This window comes from Balaenoptera ricei, chromosome 12 (genome assembly GCF_028023285.1).
Source record: "Balaenoptera ricei isolate mBalRic1 chromosome 12, mBalRic1.hap2, whole genome shotgun sequence".
NCBI classification, from domain to species: domain Eukaryota; kingdom Metazoa; phylum Chordata; class Mammalia; order Artiodactyla; family Balaenopteridae; genus Balaenoptera; species Balaenoptera ricei.
Genome location: NC_082650.1, coordinates 28689962 through 28709567, shown reverse-complemented (window position 1 = coordinate 28709567; position 19606 = coordinate 28689962). Strand labels below are relative to the sequence as shown.

General features: G+C 37.2%; 1 protein-coding gene across 8 annotated transcripts in view; it reads left to right on the top strand.

Annotated features, from left to right (window-relative positions):
• Positions 1 to 18957, top strand: part of MYB (MYB proto-oncogene, transcription factor) — a 32821-nt gene extending 13864 nt beyond the window's left edge. For 3 of the 8 annotated variants that reach the window (XM_059941930.1, XM_059941928.1, XM_059941926.1), the window contains 7 exons: positions 235 to 489; positions 3272 to 3414; positions 4405 to 4519; positions 4612 to 4737; positions 5847 to 5957; positions 8348 to 8455; positions 18841 to 18957. In XM_059941930.1, coding sequence (XP_059797913.1) covers positions 235 to 489; positions 3272 to 3414; positions 4405 to 4519; positions 4612 to 4737; positions 5847 to 5957; positions 8348 to 8455; positions 18841 to 18957 — 975 coding nt within the window. Of the gene's footprint in view, positions 1 to 234; positions 490 to 1397; positions 1761 to 3271; positions 3415 to 4404; positions 4520 to 4611; positions 4738 to 5846; positions 5958 to 8347; positions 8456 to 18840 lie in introns of all 8 variants that reach the window. The other 5 variants (XM_059941923.1, XM_059941922.1, XM_059941925.1 and 2 more) reach the window with 4 other exon arrangements.
• The last annotated feature ends 649 nt before the right edge of the window (positions 18958 to 19606 follow it).

Here is a 19606-nt window from a genome sequence, read left to right as displayed (position 1 = left end):
TGATGACAGTGAAGGTAATCCTATAGATGACAGGCTATACCATTATTAAAAAGCAGGGTCTTGCATTGATAAAAGGAAACATCTTGACAACTGTCTCATAGGCGCAAGTTTTGGATGATGCAATGACTTTTATCTTTCCTCTAACAGCATCTGATACCTTGTGCAACTTCATTGCTAAGTTCCTTCTCCCTTTTTCCTCCCCGCTTTTTCTTTATTCCCCCACCCCCTCCTTAGACACAGAACCACACATGCAGCTACCCTGGGTGGCACAGCACCACCATTGCCGACCACACCAGACCTCATGGAGACAGTGCACCTGTTTCCTGTTTGGAAGACCACCACTCCACTCCATCTCTGCCGGTGGATCCTGGTTCCCTACCTGAAGAAAGCGCCTCTCCAGCCAGATGCATGATCGTCCACCAAGGCACCATTCTGGACAATGTTAAGAACCTCTTAGAATTTGCAGAAACACTTCAATTTATAGATTCTGTAAGTAGAATTTTTAAGGCAAGTTAATGTTTTTGGAAGGGGAATTAGGAAACTCCTCAAATTGTTGCCATTTTCTACGGCGAATATCGTGTTACTAGCATATGTTAACGTAAACGTATGACTTTAGTTTCTGTGTATATATCTTTTCAATATCTGATTTCTTAGGCTGCCCAGATAAAAAGGTAGCTTTTCACATATTTCCTTCAAAATGCATATTTTTTAAAATAGTGAAGTTAATGACCTATAAGTAGAGCTTGAGTGATAGGAATGATATTTGGATTATTTTAAACTTTTCTTTTTGTACTTTGTTTACTCCTTTGTGTTTCCCTAAAATTGTGCTTTGCTTTTGGATAGCACATTAAGAATTATGTTCACTCGGAGCTTAAAGCCATCTTTCAATATATTTGAAGTGGTAATATGTTCATTGGTTGACGCATGGCTTTCTCCACAAAACATTGATTACCAGTCCCAACTGGTTCACTGAGACAAACCATCTCTGGTGAAACAAACTTGAATTCAGTATCACAAAAGCAGACACTCAATTCATTTCCTTTGTTTCCCAGTTGGTTAAAAAGCATTTACTGCATCCCCCATCAGACAGAGGATGAACATTGCCAAAATGTGCTATCAAAAAGTCTTCTTTTTGCTTTGAACTGCATGCAAGTGATAGAGTACCAGGAGGTCCCTGCAGCACCAGGGTAGGGCCAGCCTTGAGGCAGCATGGGAGACGCACCATGCAGTGTACCAGAACAACTGTTCATCCCGAAGCTGTTTCTTAGGAGGTCAAGCAAGCGGGCCAGGTGTTTTCTCTGCATTCAGCATCTCTTTCTCAGTGCTGTGTTTCAGGTGATGGCACACATCATGCACACACACTGTCTCAAAGTTCCGCGCCTCCCACGTTGTTTCAGGATCCTTCATCGTGGGGTGATCTCAGCAGTTTTGAATTCTTTGAAGAAGCAGCTTTTTCACCTAGCCAACACCACGCAGGCAAAGCCCTCCAGCTTCAGCAAAGAGAGGGCAATGTGAATAGACCTGCAGGAGAGCCTAGCACAAGGGCGAACAAACGCAAGTTGAGTGAGGGTTCACTTGACCTGCCCAAGCCCTTCCCTCCTGCGAGGCCCAGCACAATTCCACGGGTCATCCTTCGAAAAAAGCGGGGCCAGGCCAGCCCCATAGCCACTGGACACTCTAGTTCCTTGATATTTGCTGACGTCAGCAGTTCAACTCCCAAGCGTTCCCCTGTCAAAAGCCTACCTTTCTCCCCCTCGCAGGTAGAGCACAATTTCTGCACAGCTGTTACTAATTTTCAACAGACACCTGAACCTTAATAATCTAGAAACTAATCCTTTGGAACAAATGACTCATGACTGTTGTCTTCACTGATTTCATTCCGTTGTTGCCTCTGGCTGTTGCTAAGTCATACCGCCTCCCAGAGTGTAGGCTGTCTGTAGACTGATGATTTTGTCCTAATTCTCTCTCTGACTTTTTGGTGATTCTAAAGAGAGTTAGTTGCCTGGGATGTGCTTTTATTTCCTTCAACACTAGAGTTTAACATTTCTATTTCTTCCTCTTCTCCCATCCCTTTAAAAACTTTAACAGATTTTCTGCCTCTTTGTTCACTTATTGCTATGTGATTCACTGACCCAGGGGAGGAGGGAACCAAATTATGTTTAGATCACATTTGAGCTGCCACTAGAAAATTTAAGGGTTCCAGTCCATCTTTAAGTGAAAAAGTTTTGGGAGAAAATGAGGAACAAATGCTTAAGAAAAATAACATATGTTTTAATTTCAATTTCTCAACATTGGCTCTTCTGAGTCGTGCCATAATATTTTTTGGCAGTTTTTGCCAATGAATGTTCTTATTTCATACAGCTTTTTTAAGGCATGGAAATTAGAATTTTTGTCAAAGACTTGTGGTCCTTAATTATGAAAATAATTGAAGCTAAAGGATAATTTGGCTCTTTAAAACATTTTTCCAATTATGCCTGTTGAGTCTGTTTTAAGAACAACTTAGGTATGAGCAAATGATATGCCCACTAAAGAAAGATCTTATTTTTTGCTTGTATTTTCCAAACTCTGTTCTAAAGTATATTAGTTCTACAAGACTTTAATGATGTTCCAGAAAAACATCTAAATATATAGGTATATAAGTTTGGGAAACACTGAATCAAACAAAATTAAAATGGTTTCTTTACTGCAGGACCTCTCAAAGTTTTTAATTTACGGATGTGCATTGTGAATTTCCAGGAGGAGATTACAATATGTGTGTTTCCCAAATTTGTTTTACCTTGGAACCATTTGAGGAACACCTATTACTTTCCCAGAACATCAGTGTTCTGAGAGATACAGCTTAAATTATTCAAGAATTTTCCACATAATGTCAACTTTATATAATAATGGTTCATAGATCATTAAAGAGAAAAAACAAAGTATGAAAGAAAAAAATGATTACTTTCCAAAAAAAATCACTTTAACACCTTTAATGTTAGTAAGAAGCGCATCTCATTCTCTTTAATGACAAGTGTCACTTATTGAGAATGTTTCCTTAGGATTTTGCAAGTTTTTCAGCAAAACTGACTCTAGATTTTATTTTTTGGAAATCATACTCCAAATCTTGGGTGCTGAATTGAAATAAAACACTATGTGCTTGTTAACATCATTGTTATCTCATATGATGGGTCAGTAAAACATACCTACTTGTTAACAACATGTGATTTTTAAATTGGGCTGAGTAAAGGATCACTGTTTAATTTAAGTATTTTTTCTTTCTTCCCATATTTAGTTCTTAAACACTTCCAATAACCATGAAAACTTAGACTTGGAAATGCCTTCTTTAACTTCCACCCCTCTCAATGGTCACAAATTGACTGTTACAACACCATTTCATAGAGACCAGACTGTGAAAACTCAAAAGGAAAATACTATGTAAGTCCTTGTTTCAAGAAAAAAATTATTTATTTTATTTACTTATATTTAATTAATAGAATATAATCCCCAAATGTCTGATCTATTTATATATGTAATTTTACTGATCCACTTTTATATACATAGTCATGTGTATTTCCACATTGAATATGTCTGTCCTGGGCATGTTAGAACTACCTAGAGGTAGAAGGTGGGAGAATAAACTAAATTACCTTTTGTAGTTCATTTCAAAATTTCCTATATATGCAAAGGTAATTTTAAAATAACTTTTCCATTCAGTTTTTCTGTTTGTTCAATAAGTCCTTTTCTTCTTCACCAAAAACAAGCTTTTTCAGCCTCCTTTCCTCTTTGATTATAAACTTCAGAATGAGTATGGTTCTTTACTTAGTTCATATTTTTTTAATCTTATTTTTTCTTTTTGAAATTTATCTATAGATAGGACCTCTTTTGCCATCCCCAGGAAAATTATATGATTAGAAGCCAAGGAGTGATTAAGTAGTCATTTGTAGTCAATAAAGCCTTAACCAATTCAAAGAAATGGGAGAGAACATCAATAAGAATTATAAGAAACCTTTTAAAAAAGCAATTTTATTGTTTCCAATATAAAATACACTTTAAAAGGTTAACATATGTTTTCTGTTGTGGGTAGATAAGAGATAATGAATAGATAAAACTGATTTTTAAATGACATCAGATCTTCACAATACTTACGGTCATTATAAAGGCTTAGGGGTACTTCATGTGTTTTCAGAATGATTAAAGAAAAATGAGAAATATTTTAATGCTCTTAGTTTTGGGGTATGATATTTTGAAATATGTGATGTACATATTATCTTTTCCCTAACAATACATATATGATTCATGAGCATACCCTATTCCATATCAATGAGTTTATTGTATTCAGTAGAAAAATATTAAATTTAATAGGTAGAGAAATGTAAGGGACATATGTTCTTTTATATTTAACCAAAACTTGTTTTCCTTTTAAAGTTTCAGAACTCCAGCTATCAAAAGGTCAATCCTAGAAAGCTCTCCGAGAACTCCTACACCATTCAAACATGCACTCGCAGCTCAAGAAATTAAATATGGTCCCCTGAAGATGCTAGTAAGTTCTCACAAAGTTCTTGGGGTTTAGTTGGTTTATTAGCACAGACAGAAATTTTCCTCTGATGCAAATGTACCCAATCATCCCTTCAGCCTCAGACACCATCTCATCTAGTAGAAGACCTACAAGATGTGATTAAACAGGAATCTGATGAATCTGGAATTGTTGCTGAGTTTCACGAAAATGGACCACCTTTACTGAAGAAGATCAAACAAGAGGTAAACACGAGATCCTTTGGAAGGAACAACCCTGCTGTTTTTGTCCCTTGTGGGGCAGCTTGATGTGTCTGGGGGAAGGGGGAGGCACTGTGTAACAGCACCACTTTTCATAAAAGATTTTCATATAAGATGCAGTTACGAGGTACTGCCAAGCTGTAGGCATGCGATCTTGCGTTTGGGAAGCCGAGCCACATCTATTTCCTTCCTGTTTGAACAGAAAACATGTGAGAGAGTATAAAGGAAATAGAAGGAAGCAGTTTTGTACTGTACTTTTTAAAATCACTGATATATAGATGGATGGATGACTGGTTGATACATAGATATTTAATTTTTGGACATCATGGAAAATTGAAACTAAATTAATAGTATCTATTTTTTTGGTAAGTCTTTTTGATTTTATTCATTCTAATGAGTGTGACATTGTATCTCATTGTAGTTTTTTTTTAAAATAGATCTTTATTGGAGTATAATTGCTTCACAATACTGTGTTAGTTTCTGTTATACAGCAAAGTGAATCAGCCATATGCATACGTATATCCCCACATCCCCTCCCTCTTGAGCCTCCCTTCCACACTCCCTATCCCACCCCTCTAGGTCATCTCAAAGCACTGACCTGATCTCCCTGTGCTATGCTGCTGCTTCCCACTAGCTAACTGTTTTACATTGGTGTCAAGAAGCATTTCCAACAGGTTTGATACAGTGCCTCTTGAATTTATTTTCACATAAGGATAAGTGGTTGAGAGATTGGCCATAGATTTACTTTTTCTTCAGCCTTACTGAGATATAATTGGCAAATAAAATTACAAGGTATTTAAAGTGTACAATTCGATGTTTTGATATATGTGTACCTTATGAAAGGATTCTCCCCCATGGAGTTAATTAACACATCCATCTCCTCACATATTTACCTTTTTTTCCAGTGAGAACATTCAAGTTCTACTCTCTTAGCAAATTTCAGTTATACAATACAGTGTTATCAACTACAGTCACCGTATTATACATTAGATCCCCAGACCTTATTCATCTTACAGAAGTTTACTCTTGAGTTTAAGAGTTTCATGGGAAGTTCTAGCTCTAGAAACAACAAAGCACTTCCTGTTTGCTTTTAGGTGGAATCTCCAACTGATAAAGCAGGAAACTTCTTCTGCTCAGACCACTGGGAAGGGGAGAGTCTGAACACTCAGCTGTTCTCACAGGCATCGCCTGTGGCAGATGTGCCAGTAAGTACACGCCCACGTTATGAGATGTTGGTGGCTCACAGAATTCTGTGTGTGGCATGTGGGACCACTGTGGTTTTGGCATTTAGTGCATCATACTTCTAAATATTCTCTCACATGCTTATTTTCTTATGATTATTAATGTTGAATATAAAGTGAGATTTTCTACATGTGTTGGAAATAGACTCTGTTCCATTGCAGACTTGTTTATTTTCTTATGATCTGAGAGTCCTTGCCACTTAAAAAATCTGCTGCATGTATATACACATTTCCATGAAAACAGAATGTTAAGTTTTACATTTTCTTTTAACTTACTTATTTGTCTTCTAAAGGTAGTATAGGTTTCCCCTACTATCTGAAAGTAGAGCATTCCTATGATACCTTTAGTAGGCCAAAATGACATAAAGCAAAGCAGCAGTTTACCTTGGGACATATCTTGCTAACAGGTGCAAAAAATAAATAAAATTTTTTTTTTTAAAAAGACAAATGTAACAAATAGAAGCAGACTCACAGATACAGAGAACAAACTATTGGCTGCCAGAGGGGAGAGGGGTGGGGAGAGGGACGAAATAGGTGAACTGGATTAAGAGGTACGGACTCCTAGTTATAAAGTAAATGTCACAGGGATGTAATGTATAGCACAGATAAGATAGTATTTTTTAATAACTGTGTATGATGTGTAATCTATAAAAATATCAACTCACCATGGTGTACACCTGAAACTAATATAATATTTTAAATAACTATACTTCAATAAAAAGTGAATAAAAATAACAAAACTGAGATAAAGCACAGATGCTCACACAATTCAAAACTATGGGGCTTGATGCCGAGATGCTGAGTGTAGTGCCTGGGGAAGGAGCTTGGTGGGGCCACTCTAACCGCTCAGGGTGTGTGCTGCCTCTGTAACAGGTGGCTGCAAAAGAAAAGCAAAAATTCTCTTAGGATTTCTTTTGGTTAGCAGTTAGCGAAAATATTAGGTACTGATGTAGGACTTTCGTAAAAGCAAGGTGGTGTGAAGTGAACCTTTGAATAGCAGGGGATACCTGTATTTCCTCCTTGCTAAGTTGTCTCCTGTTTGGTTTTATGTAGCATCTAGCATAGTGCTAATCATAGTGTCTATAGTAAATTCCCTTTATTATACCCGATATTGCATTGCTTTGGTTACCACCATTTTTTTAATAGACTTCATTTTTCAGAGCAGTCTTAGGTTAACAGCAAAGTTGAGCAAAAGGTACAGAGATTTCCCATATATCCCCTGGACTCACACAGGCACAGCCTCCCGATCATCAACACACCCACCAGAGGGGTATATTTGTTACAACTAGTGAGCCTACATTGATACCTCATCACCCTAAGCCCAGAGTTTATGTTAGGGTTCACTCTTGGTGTTATTCGTTCCATGGATTTGGACAAATTTGTACTGACATTTATCCACCATTATAGTATCGTGCAGAGTAGTTTCACTGCCCTAAAAGTCCTCTGTGTTCTGCTACTATTCATCCCTCCAACTTCTGGCAACCACTGATCTTTTTACTGTCTCTAGTTTTGCCTCTTCTGGAATATTATAGAGTTGGAATCATACAGCGTGTAGCTTTTTCCAACTAGCTTCTTTCACTTAGTAACACGCTCTTAAATTTCTTCTGTGTCTTTTCGTGGCTTGGTAGTTTTGTTTTGTTTTGTTTTGCCCTTGGTTAACCATCGATTTTAAAGTTTGTAACTTGTGAATGGTTGCCCTTTCCTCTTATGAAGAATCAGAGCTAATAGCAATTGCTAATATTTATTCAGTGTGTACTAAGTGGTGAGTAATAGTCTAAGAGCTTTAGATGCATTAACTCATCTAATCCTCACAAGGTTGGTAACATTATCATCTCCATTACACCAGGGGGGAAACTGAGGCACTGGGAGGCTTAGTCACTTACTCAAGATTGTATAGCTTATAAGTGGCGGTTCTGGGTTAGAACTTTAGTCTAGTTCTAAATTCCATACTTTTCACCATTATACTGTACTGCCATTAATCTGTAACTCAAAAATATTTCTTTACCAATATATGAAATAAACAGTTCTGTCACCAGAGTTTAGTAAATTTTTAAAAGCACAAATTTATTAATCCATTTAGCAGATGTATTTTGAGTGACTGCCTCATGCCTAGAACTGTGTGGGACCCTGAGGCTTTTTGTTTTAGTGATGTTTGCCACAGTGGGATTAGGGTTAGTACATAGTGGAGTTCTCACTTTAGCTCATTGGGAAGAGAATTTCTGGCAGATACCTGCATTTTTTTCCTGCCAATGTGTGTCAACTCATAGTAATCTACTCTCTAAAGTGTTAGAATTGTGTCAGCTCTCCTATTATCCAACCTCATTTAAATTTCATATTATTCTCTTTCCCTTTAGAACATTCTTACAAGTTCCGTTTTAATGACACCAGTGTCAGAAGATGAAGACAAAGTTCTCAAAGCATTTACAGTACCTAAAAACAGGTCCCTGGCGAGTCCCTTGCAGGTAATTATTATTCCAACGTTGGTATCTTAAAAGCCATTCACTAAAAAACTTTTTTTTTTAAAAAAAAGAAAAACATTTTAGACATAGAAGAGTGATGCTCTTAAACAACTCCCAATGTCTAAAAAACTCCTAAAATTCCTTGTTGCCACTCATATGAGACTTGCGGGAAATTTTTTATTAGAGGAGGCTCCCAAAGCCTGATGAAGTGAAACATTTCTTACTGTGACTGAGACTAAGATTGTAAATTACACATGTGTCACAATCTCCTTCTTCTGCTTTTAAAGGTTTTATAAAAAATTGGTATAGTTTAATTTTAGTTTCAAAATTTTTTATGTTTTCTGCTCCCTCACTAAGCCATCCAAGCTCAGACCCTGTTTAGATTTTCAATGAAGTTTGAAATTAGATAGCTAGAAAAGAATTACAACATATTTGACTATCAGAATGTAAAAGTCAACTGTCAGTGCTATGTGGCTAATCTGTAGTTGAACATCTGCTCCCGGGTTTTAATATCAAAAGAGATTTCCCTTTTTTGAAGGAGGTGTGTGTTGATGAAATACAACAAATTCCAAATTAATCCCGAGCCAAATGTAAATAAGAATGCAAATTTGTTCCCTTACATTATTTAAAGCAGTTCCCAACATTCAATAGCCCGATACCCAGCCACCTGCTGAGCTCGCTACACCGAGGGAAAAGCCATAGACCCTGCAGCATGTAGAGAACCTGGAGTAGGAAGTGGAAAGTCACAGTTGTGCTGTGACGGAAAGTCACTGTTTTAGGCAGTGTGATTTGAAAGAGTGTCCTGTTCCTGGAAGGGCTTTCCCATCACTGCAGTAAGGCCTTCTCTCTCCAAATTGTGAGACTCTTTAAGACTACCCCCTTTAAAGCATTTGTGATATTTAGCATTATTTTTAAGAAATACAGATACAGCTGGAAGGGCTGTAGGCTCACTTTGTGTCTTAATTCCATCAGATTGCTCTCCTTGTGGCTTCTATCTGATCCAACTGCTTTGATGAAAGGTGACTGTTGACTGGAGTGTGGGCTAGGGAAGGTCTGTCCTTGTGGGGAATCTGGAGTCTTTCCTGAGTCAGTCAGGCTCGGGTAGCCATGTGAAGGAGACTCAGAATATGGCAAAGAACTGGAAGATGAGGAAAAGAACAGAAGGGGGACATAAGGGGGACAAAGAAAGGGGGTTAGAAGGATGTTAAGGCAAAGGTCAGCCACTTCAAAATTTTACCTAGAGCTGATCCTAGATCCAGAATGAAAATGCTTTTTTTTGTTTTTATTTCCTTCTTCCTCCCTGAATTATTTGGCCCTAGGTTTCCAGAGCATAGACTTTGACTAGTGCTATTAGTGCATTAATTAAACTAGGTTGAGTTTTATGTATATTTTGTAACCTAGGCTAGGATCTGACCTATATTTATCATAGTATAAAAAAAGTGCATTCTAAGTGGCAAAGTGCAACATATATATATATTTAGGGACAGTTATCATTATGTAGGTTGAAAACCCCTGGTTCTTTCCCTAAAACTAAATCCTAAAGCTTTTGGCCTAACCAAATAGTGTTTAGCAAAACCTAAATCTAAACCTTTATGCAGATATAAATAAAATATATCCAGCCAAACATAGTACAGATATAAAATATATATTACATAAAATTTGGCAAGAGTGTCAGATTTCTAAAAAATCGGTTGTCTAATTTTTACCTTGAAAATTTTAATGACACTAATTAAAAAAATAATCAGTATGGAACTTTATTATCAGCATATTTATATTTTATTTGATGGAAATATTACTTATCTTTGAAACTCAGTATTAAGTAATAGCTCTATTTTTTTTTAATTTATTTAATTTATTTATTTTTGGCTGCACTGGGTCTCTGTTGCTGCGCGCGGGCTTTCTCTAGTTGCGACGAGTGGGGGCTACTCTTCGTTGCGGTGCGCGGGCTTCTCATTGTGGTGGCTTCTCTTGTTGTGGAGCATGGGCTCTAGGCACGCGGGCTTCAGTAGTTGTGGCATGCGGCCTCAATTGTTGTGGCTCGTGGGCTCTAGAGCACAGGCTCAGTAGTTGTGGCTCACGGGCCTAGTTGCTCTGCAGCATGTGGGATCTTCCCAGACCAGGGCTTGAACCCATGTCCCCTGCATTGGCAGGCAGATTCTTAACCACTGTACCCCAGGGAAGTCTAGTAGCTCTATTTTTATTAATTAGTATTTTCTAGTATATCAGTGAGTCGTATGTGGCACTCTACAGATTCTGATATTGTATATTGAGATTAAGCCACCTATGTACATCACATGGTGAAGGTAACATTTGTCGGCTCCACTAAACTAAATAATTGAGACCTATAAGTTGATTTTGGAGTCAATGCTTCTATCTACATTATATGGTTTTAGTGATTTACACTGCTCAAATATATTTTAATAACCTGCTATAATAGATAACTAATTCATTTTAAGAATGAATGAGTGAATGGCATGCACCATGTATCTCCTTCATTTTGTGTCATGTAAACCTAGCTTCTCGTACCATAGAAATATGTGATTTCTAAAATGTTTCAAACTTTTGTGATAAATTTCAGAAAATGGGTCAGGTAATTCTAAATATTTAAGCATATATTGCCTATATTTCATATAACCCTGACTCAATATTTATGTAGGTTTTTAAGCAATTTGGTAATTTTTTATTAAAACCATTATGCTTTATCATATATTTCCGTTGATAATTCAATTTGACCTAATTAGGCAGATTTCTCATGAACAGTATTGTTGAACATATTGGGCACTTGTTAAATGATCTGGCTATTCAACTTGAGTACTTTATATAACCTAGAAATTTTGTCATTTGTACTTATAATAAATCAAATGTTAAATGGGATTTTAACCAAATAATCTAGACATTTTTGTTAGAGTGCATTTAATTAAAACAACTAAATGTGACTCCAAAAATATTTTAAATTTCCAATACTTCTAAAATGTAAAATGTCATTTGTATAATACAGTTGATTGTCTATCCATCTAGTTGACTAAATAAATTTACTTAGGTACAAGAAAAGTTTATTGAAGACTACACTAACTGTACAATTCTGTGTTCTGTCATTTCAGTGGTAATGATCCTTAGCTTAATTATAGCTGTAACACTTTAGACAGAGTAGTTATTATTTTGAGGCCCCAAATATTGGGGCTTTATAGTTCAGCTTCTAATGCACATATAAATGCATGTGCTTACACATGAATACGTGTAATAGTTACATTTCCTTCCTCTCTTCTTGGAACCAGCCATTTCCCTAAGGTGCTGTGATCCTTTTAGTGGGAAATGGTATGTAGAGACCAAACTCAGGGTGCTAAGTATGCCCATTTTTTATGCAGGTTGTCATTGAGAAGCAAAGAATTTTAATAACTCAGAGCTTTCCATATAACCCCTAGTCCATAAGCTATAATGTTTAGAGGCTATTATAAGCCATTATGCATAATGTTATATTTGTTTTTGAAATTATTTATGCTTGATCTTTTTTTAAAAGGAATTTGCAGCAGCTGCATAATAGTGTAATAGTTGGATTTCTTCTTTTTTTTAGTTGCCTTAACTTTAATTGTAAAAACAAACAGGGACTCTTATAATAAAAATGTTCTGAGACATTTTTGATATTTGTGTCTTTCATGTAGCTCAGAATATGTGAGATTTTCGGACCATTGTGCTGTTTTCGTCACGTTGTATGGTAGTATAGTAGAGAATGGAGTCTAGAAGCTTGTACACAAATGAGGAAATAGACATTCAGCCTAGAAAGCTTGTAGTTTGGGGCAGGACAGGCAGATTCACTGTGGAACACTACTGGATTCTGCTGTTCAAAAGTTACCCTGAAAGAGCCCGAGGCAGACACACACACATACACACACACACAGCTCCCTCAGCAAGGAGAAAAGAACTGCCTGTTTTTCTCAATGTGCTTTCAATTTGCTTTACATTTTGAAATAAATACATTATGCCAGTAAACATTTCCTAAGGTAGACATTTTCATTGGTAGATCTGAAACTGTACTTAAGTTATAAGCCTCTGAACTTCTGTATTTTTCTCTTAAATTATAATTTCCTTTTATTCCTGTTTAAAACCCAAATGTAAAAGATGTGTTCATATGCTTTTTACTCACTCACTTTCCTCTTTTTTGTAACCACAGAATGACAGCCTTAAATTTTAATTTCCTGACTTGGCTTGTCCTAGCCTTACTTTTTTAAAGCAGTGAGTTTAATTTAAGTAAATTCCTCAAGCCATTAATACTTAAACACATTTGCACAGCATCAAAGAATCTTACAATATTATTGCAAGCAGTTGAAGCTCACTTCTTCAGTTCCATGTACTTTGGATTGCTTTTTGCATGATCGGCATTGCTAAGGAGTGTAATAAGCTAGCATGCAGGCAACAGGCACCTGGGTTCCAGTCTAGACATCACCAGTTTCTAACTGCATGTTTTTAATTCATTAACTTCTTCAGATGAAAATGCTCTCATTTTAAATTGGGGACTATAGTATTTCCTCCACTTATCATACAAGGTTTCTATGAAGAGCAAATGGATATAATATTACTTTCAAAATGGCAGCACACTTGCCAATGTACATTGGTGGTACCTATTTTTAGGCAAAGGGTATGCACTGTCTCTGTCCTTAGAAACATAGGCAAGGAGGCCTCACCAACAGCCAGGTCCATTTGCACTCTGGTGTATTATTTCCTCTCACATGCTCTTTCTCATTCCTTGTTCCACTCTGGCAGAACTGTGTCAGTGGGTCACCAAAAGAGATTGCTGATTCAACTGATTCCTGAAATAAAGGTAGTCAGATCTCTTTGGTGTTATGGAGATGAAACAACTGATTTACGGGTCTTCTCTATTTTTCTGCTGCTTGTGTTGGCATGTCAACTGACATAGAAACAGTCCATCTCCATGTGACATAGATCTTTCCAGGCATTTCTTAGTGTGCTGTTGTTGACCTACTCCCCTAGATACCTCTGTATCCATTTGGTTCTCCCTTGGGTCACTTTTTTCCACTTGCCCTGGCAAGATTTCACATAGCTGTCAGTAATATTTCAGTGACCTGCTTTCAATATATCTTATATAATAAGCAAGTTTACCATGTACAGTTTTTGGGGTGAACTGAGAAAGGCTAAATGAGTGGGGAAGGCAAGTTGAGCTCAAATTCAGAGTGCTCTACCCTACAGAGTACACGACCTGGATTTTTTTGTTTGGTTGGGTTTGGTAAACACTGTGATATTGAATCTTCCTTGGGCCAACAAAGATAGAATTGCTTTAGAGCAATTTAGCACTTATCTTAATCTCAATAGTTGAAAACCAATATGTGACTAAGGAAAGAGTTATTCTTCCAAAAAATTGTGACATCTGAGGCTATGTGATTAAAACTGTTGGGAAGTCTATCAACAGGTAAGATGAAAAGAACCCTAGAGACATTGGGGACAAACTCCAAATTTGGGAAAAGTCCATCCCTATTAGCGATTGTTAACTTAGACCTGGGTGGGATGTGGAGGCACTGGTGGATGGGACACCCTCCATCACCATCTGGACCTTTGGCCCGCTAACTTTTAGGTCTCTTTTCTATGAAAAGTTAGCAACTCTGAAGTTGGGAGCATTTAATTGTTTTGTGCAGACATAGGGAAGCATTTATGCGTGGGAAAAGTTTGATAACCATTAACCTTACCTTAGCCACACTTCATCTCAGGTTTATTCTTGACTTTCAAGATACAGCTAAAGATTTCAACATTATCTCTTAGATAACTAATACATTTTAAAAGATGCCCCACTGGGAAGGAATTCTGACTTTTAGAATTTTAGTCCAGAGTAAGTCTTTTCTTCAGATAGGTTAAATGGAATTATCAAATAATTCTTAGTCTTTTAGACACCATTTATATCTGCTTATTATTTTAAAAACTGAAACAGAAAAACGTAATACCATCTTATAAGTTGTTTTGGTTTTGCAAAATCATTTTTTTATGACTTCATGCAAGTTTCTTATGAGGTCTGTGAATTGTAAAGCACATACCCTGCCAAGGCTATTGACATCAGCAGCTATTGTGTGAAGCTGCTCTATGAATATAACAACAATGGCAGTTCTTGTTCAGCATGATGAAAAAACCATTCATATTCTAAGTGAAAATGTGGAGATAATTTAATTCTGATAGAAAACCACCTGTGGACATGGTCTTGTCTCGTTTTTTTTTCTTCTGTTTTCTGGAAAGGATCTGAGTATTTATTTAAAGTGCTTCAGCAGGATATCCCAGTTAGACCTCGGACAGTCCGTTTTCAGTTCACTTCTGCCCAGGGGCAATTAAAAGTAAATTATGGGATACGTAAGATAACTCGCGGGCAAGAGGAGGAGGATGTGCGCGGTAGGATTATTGATGTTGAAATGAATTAGGGTAGAGTGACATGTCTGCAACAGCACCATGGGTTAGTCATTTAACAAGAATTCATGTGCAGAAATCTGTAATTCTTACTAATTCTTTAGTGTAAATGAAACTAACATTTAAGGAGAGGGAATGAGGAAGCACAAGGATCTACATGACAGTATTAAAAAACATCCTTCTAGCACGAAGACGTTTAATCCTCCTTTGTCAGAACTATTCCATCAGCTTGAAAAGTTGGCCCAGGGCCCCAGGGCTTCAAGGTAAGGCGGGAGAAAGAAATAGCAGGAGGAGGCAGCTGCCCTTTTGGCTGGTGGACCTCAGCATTTCCTTTCTTACCCGAGTATTCGGGTAGGTATGTGTCTGCTCTGACCAGTATTTCCATTCATGGTTGTAAGAAGTGCTTGCTTTGTACTCTCACGGTGCGGAAAAGGAGCTGCCCACTCACGTTCGCCTTTTTGTTCTGCACTCAGTGGTTCTTGCACACAGTGGCTACTGTGTCTTGGTGTCTGTCTACACTGGGAGGTTCAGGTGTTCCAAGTCGTCTTGCCCTCCCTCAACTCTGAGCTTCAGGGCTTAGGTGCCCCTGAAATGCTCTGCTTTCTGAAATTCGGATAGTTAGTCAATTTGATTTATTTCTTCATAAATTTCATTTTGACTTGGGGGAAGCTGACTGTTTGAAAAGTGTTTTCAAAGTACTAACTAAAAATATATGGTACCTTCTTCATATTGATCTTGTTTTAAATATCTGGTCCTGGAGGAAGAGCCAAACATGAATAAAGTGATGAGCCATCTGGGAGATCCAACAAGAACACAGTCAAAGTCCAAGCTGAAAATATACTAAGCCGATAACTGTGTTAGATTCTCTTGAACAGACATTGGGAATTCCGAATTAAGTACTATGTTGTCAAGGATCAGAACCTGACTTTTACCAAGAAGCATTGTAAAAGCAAGCATGAGATTCTTTTAATATAGGATTTTAAGATACTTAATTTACTTTAATATAGAAAATTAATTCTGTGTTAATTGAAGCACAGCTAAGTAGAAAAATTCTTAACCAGAGAAAAACAGAAACAATCCTTTCTTCCTTGCTCCTCACTTTTATCTCCCTTTTCACCTACATTCTCCTTTCCCCGTCATTTGTTTGTATGTATTCTTTTGAAATATGTATTTTTGGGTTTTGTGTGTATCTTTATGTTATTATTTGCTTACATATATTAGCATATTAAGATATTTTATTCTGCATCTTCTTTAGTCACTTGCTTTTAAGATCCATGTACTTTGTTCTGTGTACATCATTGATTCTAAGCCCTGCATAGTACTCATGATGGACAGCCATCATCTTTAACTATTCACTCTCAAATGGTAGTTAGTATATGTCCTATTGTTATTGTATGTCACATTGTCATATGTTAGGATGTCACATTGTTATTATATGTCACATTGTCATATATGTTCTATGTGTGTCACTACACATACAAGCTCAAAATTACAATGATAACGTTAAATTTTATTTTGTTAATTGGATTCCTTGTGTCAATTAGGTGTTTCAGTGCTGCACTGAAAAATGTTAGCAACAACATGTAAGCAGTCAACTAAACTAAAATATGAGATTTGGATGGGCAGATAACACACCAAAGAAATATGTGTATGTAATCCACTTCCTTCAAACTAGAGAAATATCATTTATTCAGAACTGTATCAAAGAATGCTTAAACTACTCTGGTGGTTTTACTTAGGAAAACATTAAATGTGACTCAATGGCAGAAGTCAGCCCAGAACGCCTTGTCATCTTTGTCCTGCCATTTTTGTGATTCACAGTTCTGGGAAAATATTATGATAATCAATCTTGCCTATGTAGTATTTCAAGTTATGTATTGAGCCTCTGAGCCTTGAGAGTAAATATATGTAAACTTGGATGGTGCCTTTACATTGGCAGTGAGATGGCATGACAGATTGGGCAGAAACTGGGTAATCTACTTTGTGTCCTGTGAAAGTTTACAAGTTAGAAACATGGCACTGTAAACCTTATGTCACTGAAAATTTATTCCAGACCCTAGGCAAGGAAGCCCCATCACCATACAAATACCACGTTCATTCAGAATTATCTTACCTATTTGCTAAAAGTCTGATGACTTTGACACCTCATCTAAGCACTTCTTCCTGCATTCCAAGGCCCTGCTGACAGGACCCTACAATTTCCCACTGATGAGAACTCTAATGGAAGCAGCAAGTTAGAGCCCGGATTCACATTTCTACTTCATCACTTCTTAGCTGGGTGACTTTAAGGACGTTGCCTCAGCTCTCTCTTCTTTTAAAATTGCCTGCTCTGTAAAACAGGTGTAATGAGCCATACTTATGCCACTGGTGTTTTGTATGAGAATTAAATGAGATGATACATGTAAAATACTTAGAAGCGTGAGTGGTGCGTAGTAAGCACTTGTTAAATGTTGTCATTTAATCCATTGTGTCCCTTCCTCTCTGTCTCCCAGTCCCTCCCACAAGCAATGTACAAACTGCAGCTTCCTGACTCTTTCATGTTATTTTTCCACCTGGGTTACCCTCTTTACCACTTGTCTATCTAAACCCTGCCTATTCATGCCCTTTGCCTAGAGCATTGCCCTGGCTGCTCCTTGGTGTCCCGTCTCCTCCTCATCTGGCCGTGGGACCACAAACCTTTCATCTGCCTGTCGTCACTCCACCAGTTTCACATGTGTTCATTTTTTCTCTTAAAGGACAGCAGAGGCCTTTCTTTTCTTATTCTTCTTTTGCCCATGAAAAACATCCCTCTTAGATATCAATACTAGGAATAGTTGTGCTTTTTAAAACCACTGATTTAGTTTTGAGCTCACAGACAGCAAATCTTATATCTGCTTGTGTTTCCGTTTCCTTCTTTGCATTGACTGCTAGAGAGCTCAGAGCCATGTTTGGAGTTTACATCTTACTGGTGCATTATAGTTCATGGCAAGTGTTTTGAATACAAATCTCACCTCATCTTCATATTATTTATTTTTTCCACATTTCTCTGTGACCCTGCCTTGTCCACTTTTTAAACTCTCTTTGCTTATATTTATTTTGTAAGCATCTTAAATCCTTTTGGGAAATAAGTAGGGCACAAATAGTACATATTTTGGTTTGAAGCAACATGGAGGGAAGGCAGGAGCCAGGGCTCGCAGAAGACAGACACAGGTTCAAAAGCATTACACGACTTACCCATAGAGTGGCCTTGGGCAAGTTATCCTTACTTTCTGAGTCTCCATTTCCTGCCCAGTTTAAGAGAGAATGAACCTCCCACCCAGGTTAGTTGTGCTGTGTAAATGAGATCATGTGTGTGAAGGATCCAGATGCTGCCCATGAGATATTAGTTCCATCCTGTATCTTCTGCATCTTCCGATGTATCTTTAAAAAGTAAGCTATCCAAGTAAACCGATATTTCTTAATTAATTGGTATTTAATTGATAAATATCCATTTTAATTGCTAAATTTAAGTTTTCATAACTCAACTTAATCAATTTAATTGATTAAAAAGATATACTATGTTTAGTAGGTGTTGATCAATTCCAGCACCTACAGGAGCTTCTTTGCTGGGTGGCTCAAGCACTCACCAGTTTGCTTAATGAGTAAATGCCCACAGCTCACCTTAGGTATCTGGGGGATTAGACTCATTCCTGTCTCCAACTCTGTAAAATCTCCTAATAGACAAAAGGCACTCAAGTGTGAAGATACAGCTGTATCTTATCATACTGCTTGGAGTGGGTTTTCTCTCTTGGCGATAAACAATTTCTGATAATTAATATCACTTAAGAATGCTGGATTCCTGGTTGTCAGAGGGAAGATTTTATCTGACAAAGGCTCCCTGGTGTCTACTACTTGCTGTCTGGAGGTCAACATTTTTTTCTGCTGGCCCTGCTGGGACTGGGAATCCATTTGTGGGCTAAAGTGTATGCTTCCCGGTCTGACCTTGCCGTTGCCTTCTCTCTCCCCATTAGCCTTGTAGCGGTGCCTGGGAAACTGCATCCTGTGGGAAGACAGACGATCAGATGACGGCTTCCGGTCAGGCTCGTAAATACGTGAACGCCTTCTCAACCCGGACTCTGGTCATGTGAGACGTTTGCAGACAAGCATTATGGATTTCAGAACACTTCAAGTTGATTTGGGATATAGCATTCCTCTACATGAAACTTTTCATGAATGGGAGAAGAGCCTATTTTTGTTGTGGTACAACAGTTGAGAGCAGCACCAAGTGCATTTAGGTGGATGAAATCGTATCAGATTTCACCCAACTAAACGAATTTTTTAAAAAAAATTAATAAGTAACAGTCTTACCTAAATTATTAGGTCATGAATTGTAGTCAGTTGTTAGTATCTTACTGCAGATTTTTAAAAAAAAAAAAACATAAAGTGATTTATCTGTATTTTAAGAGGATCCAGCAGACCAGTATTTTTTCTGTGATGGGGTTTTTGAAATTTTACACAAAAAGGTACTCCAATATTTCACTTTTCTCAATCACTAAACACAATGCATTACTATAAATGTTGGCTTAACACCATGGAATAAGTAATCAATATTGTAAATGCTCATTTATGGTTAATAACATTGGAGGTACATTTATTGTACTAAACCATTTTATGAGGGTTTTTTTGTTAGCTTGCTTTAAAAATTATTACTGTATGAAATAGTTTTATAAAAAATTATATTTTTATTCAGTAATTTAATTTTGTATATGCCAAATGAAAAAAAATGTGTTTTGCTGC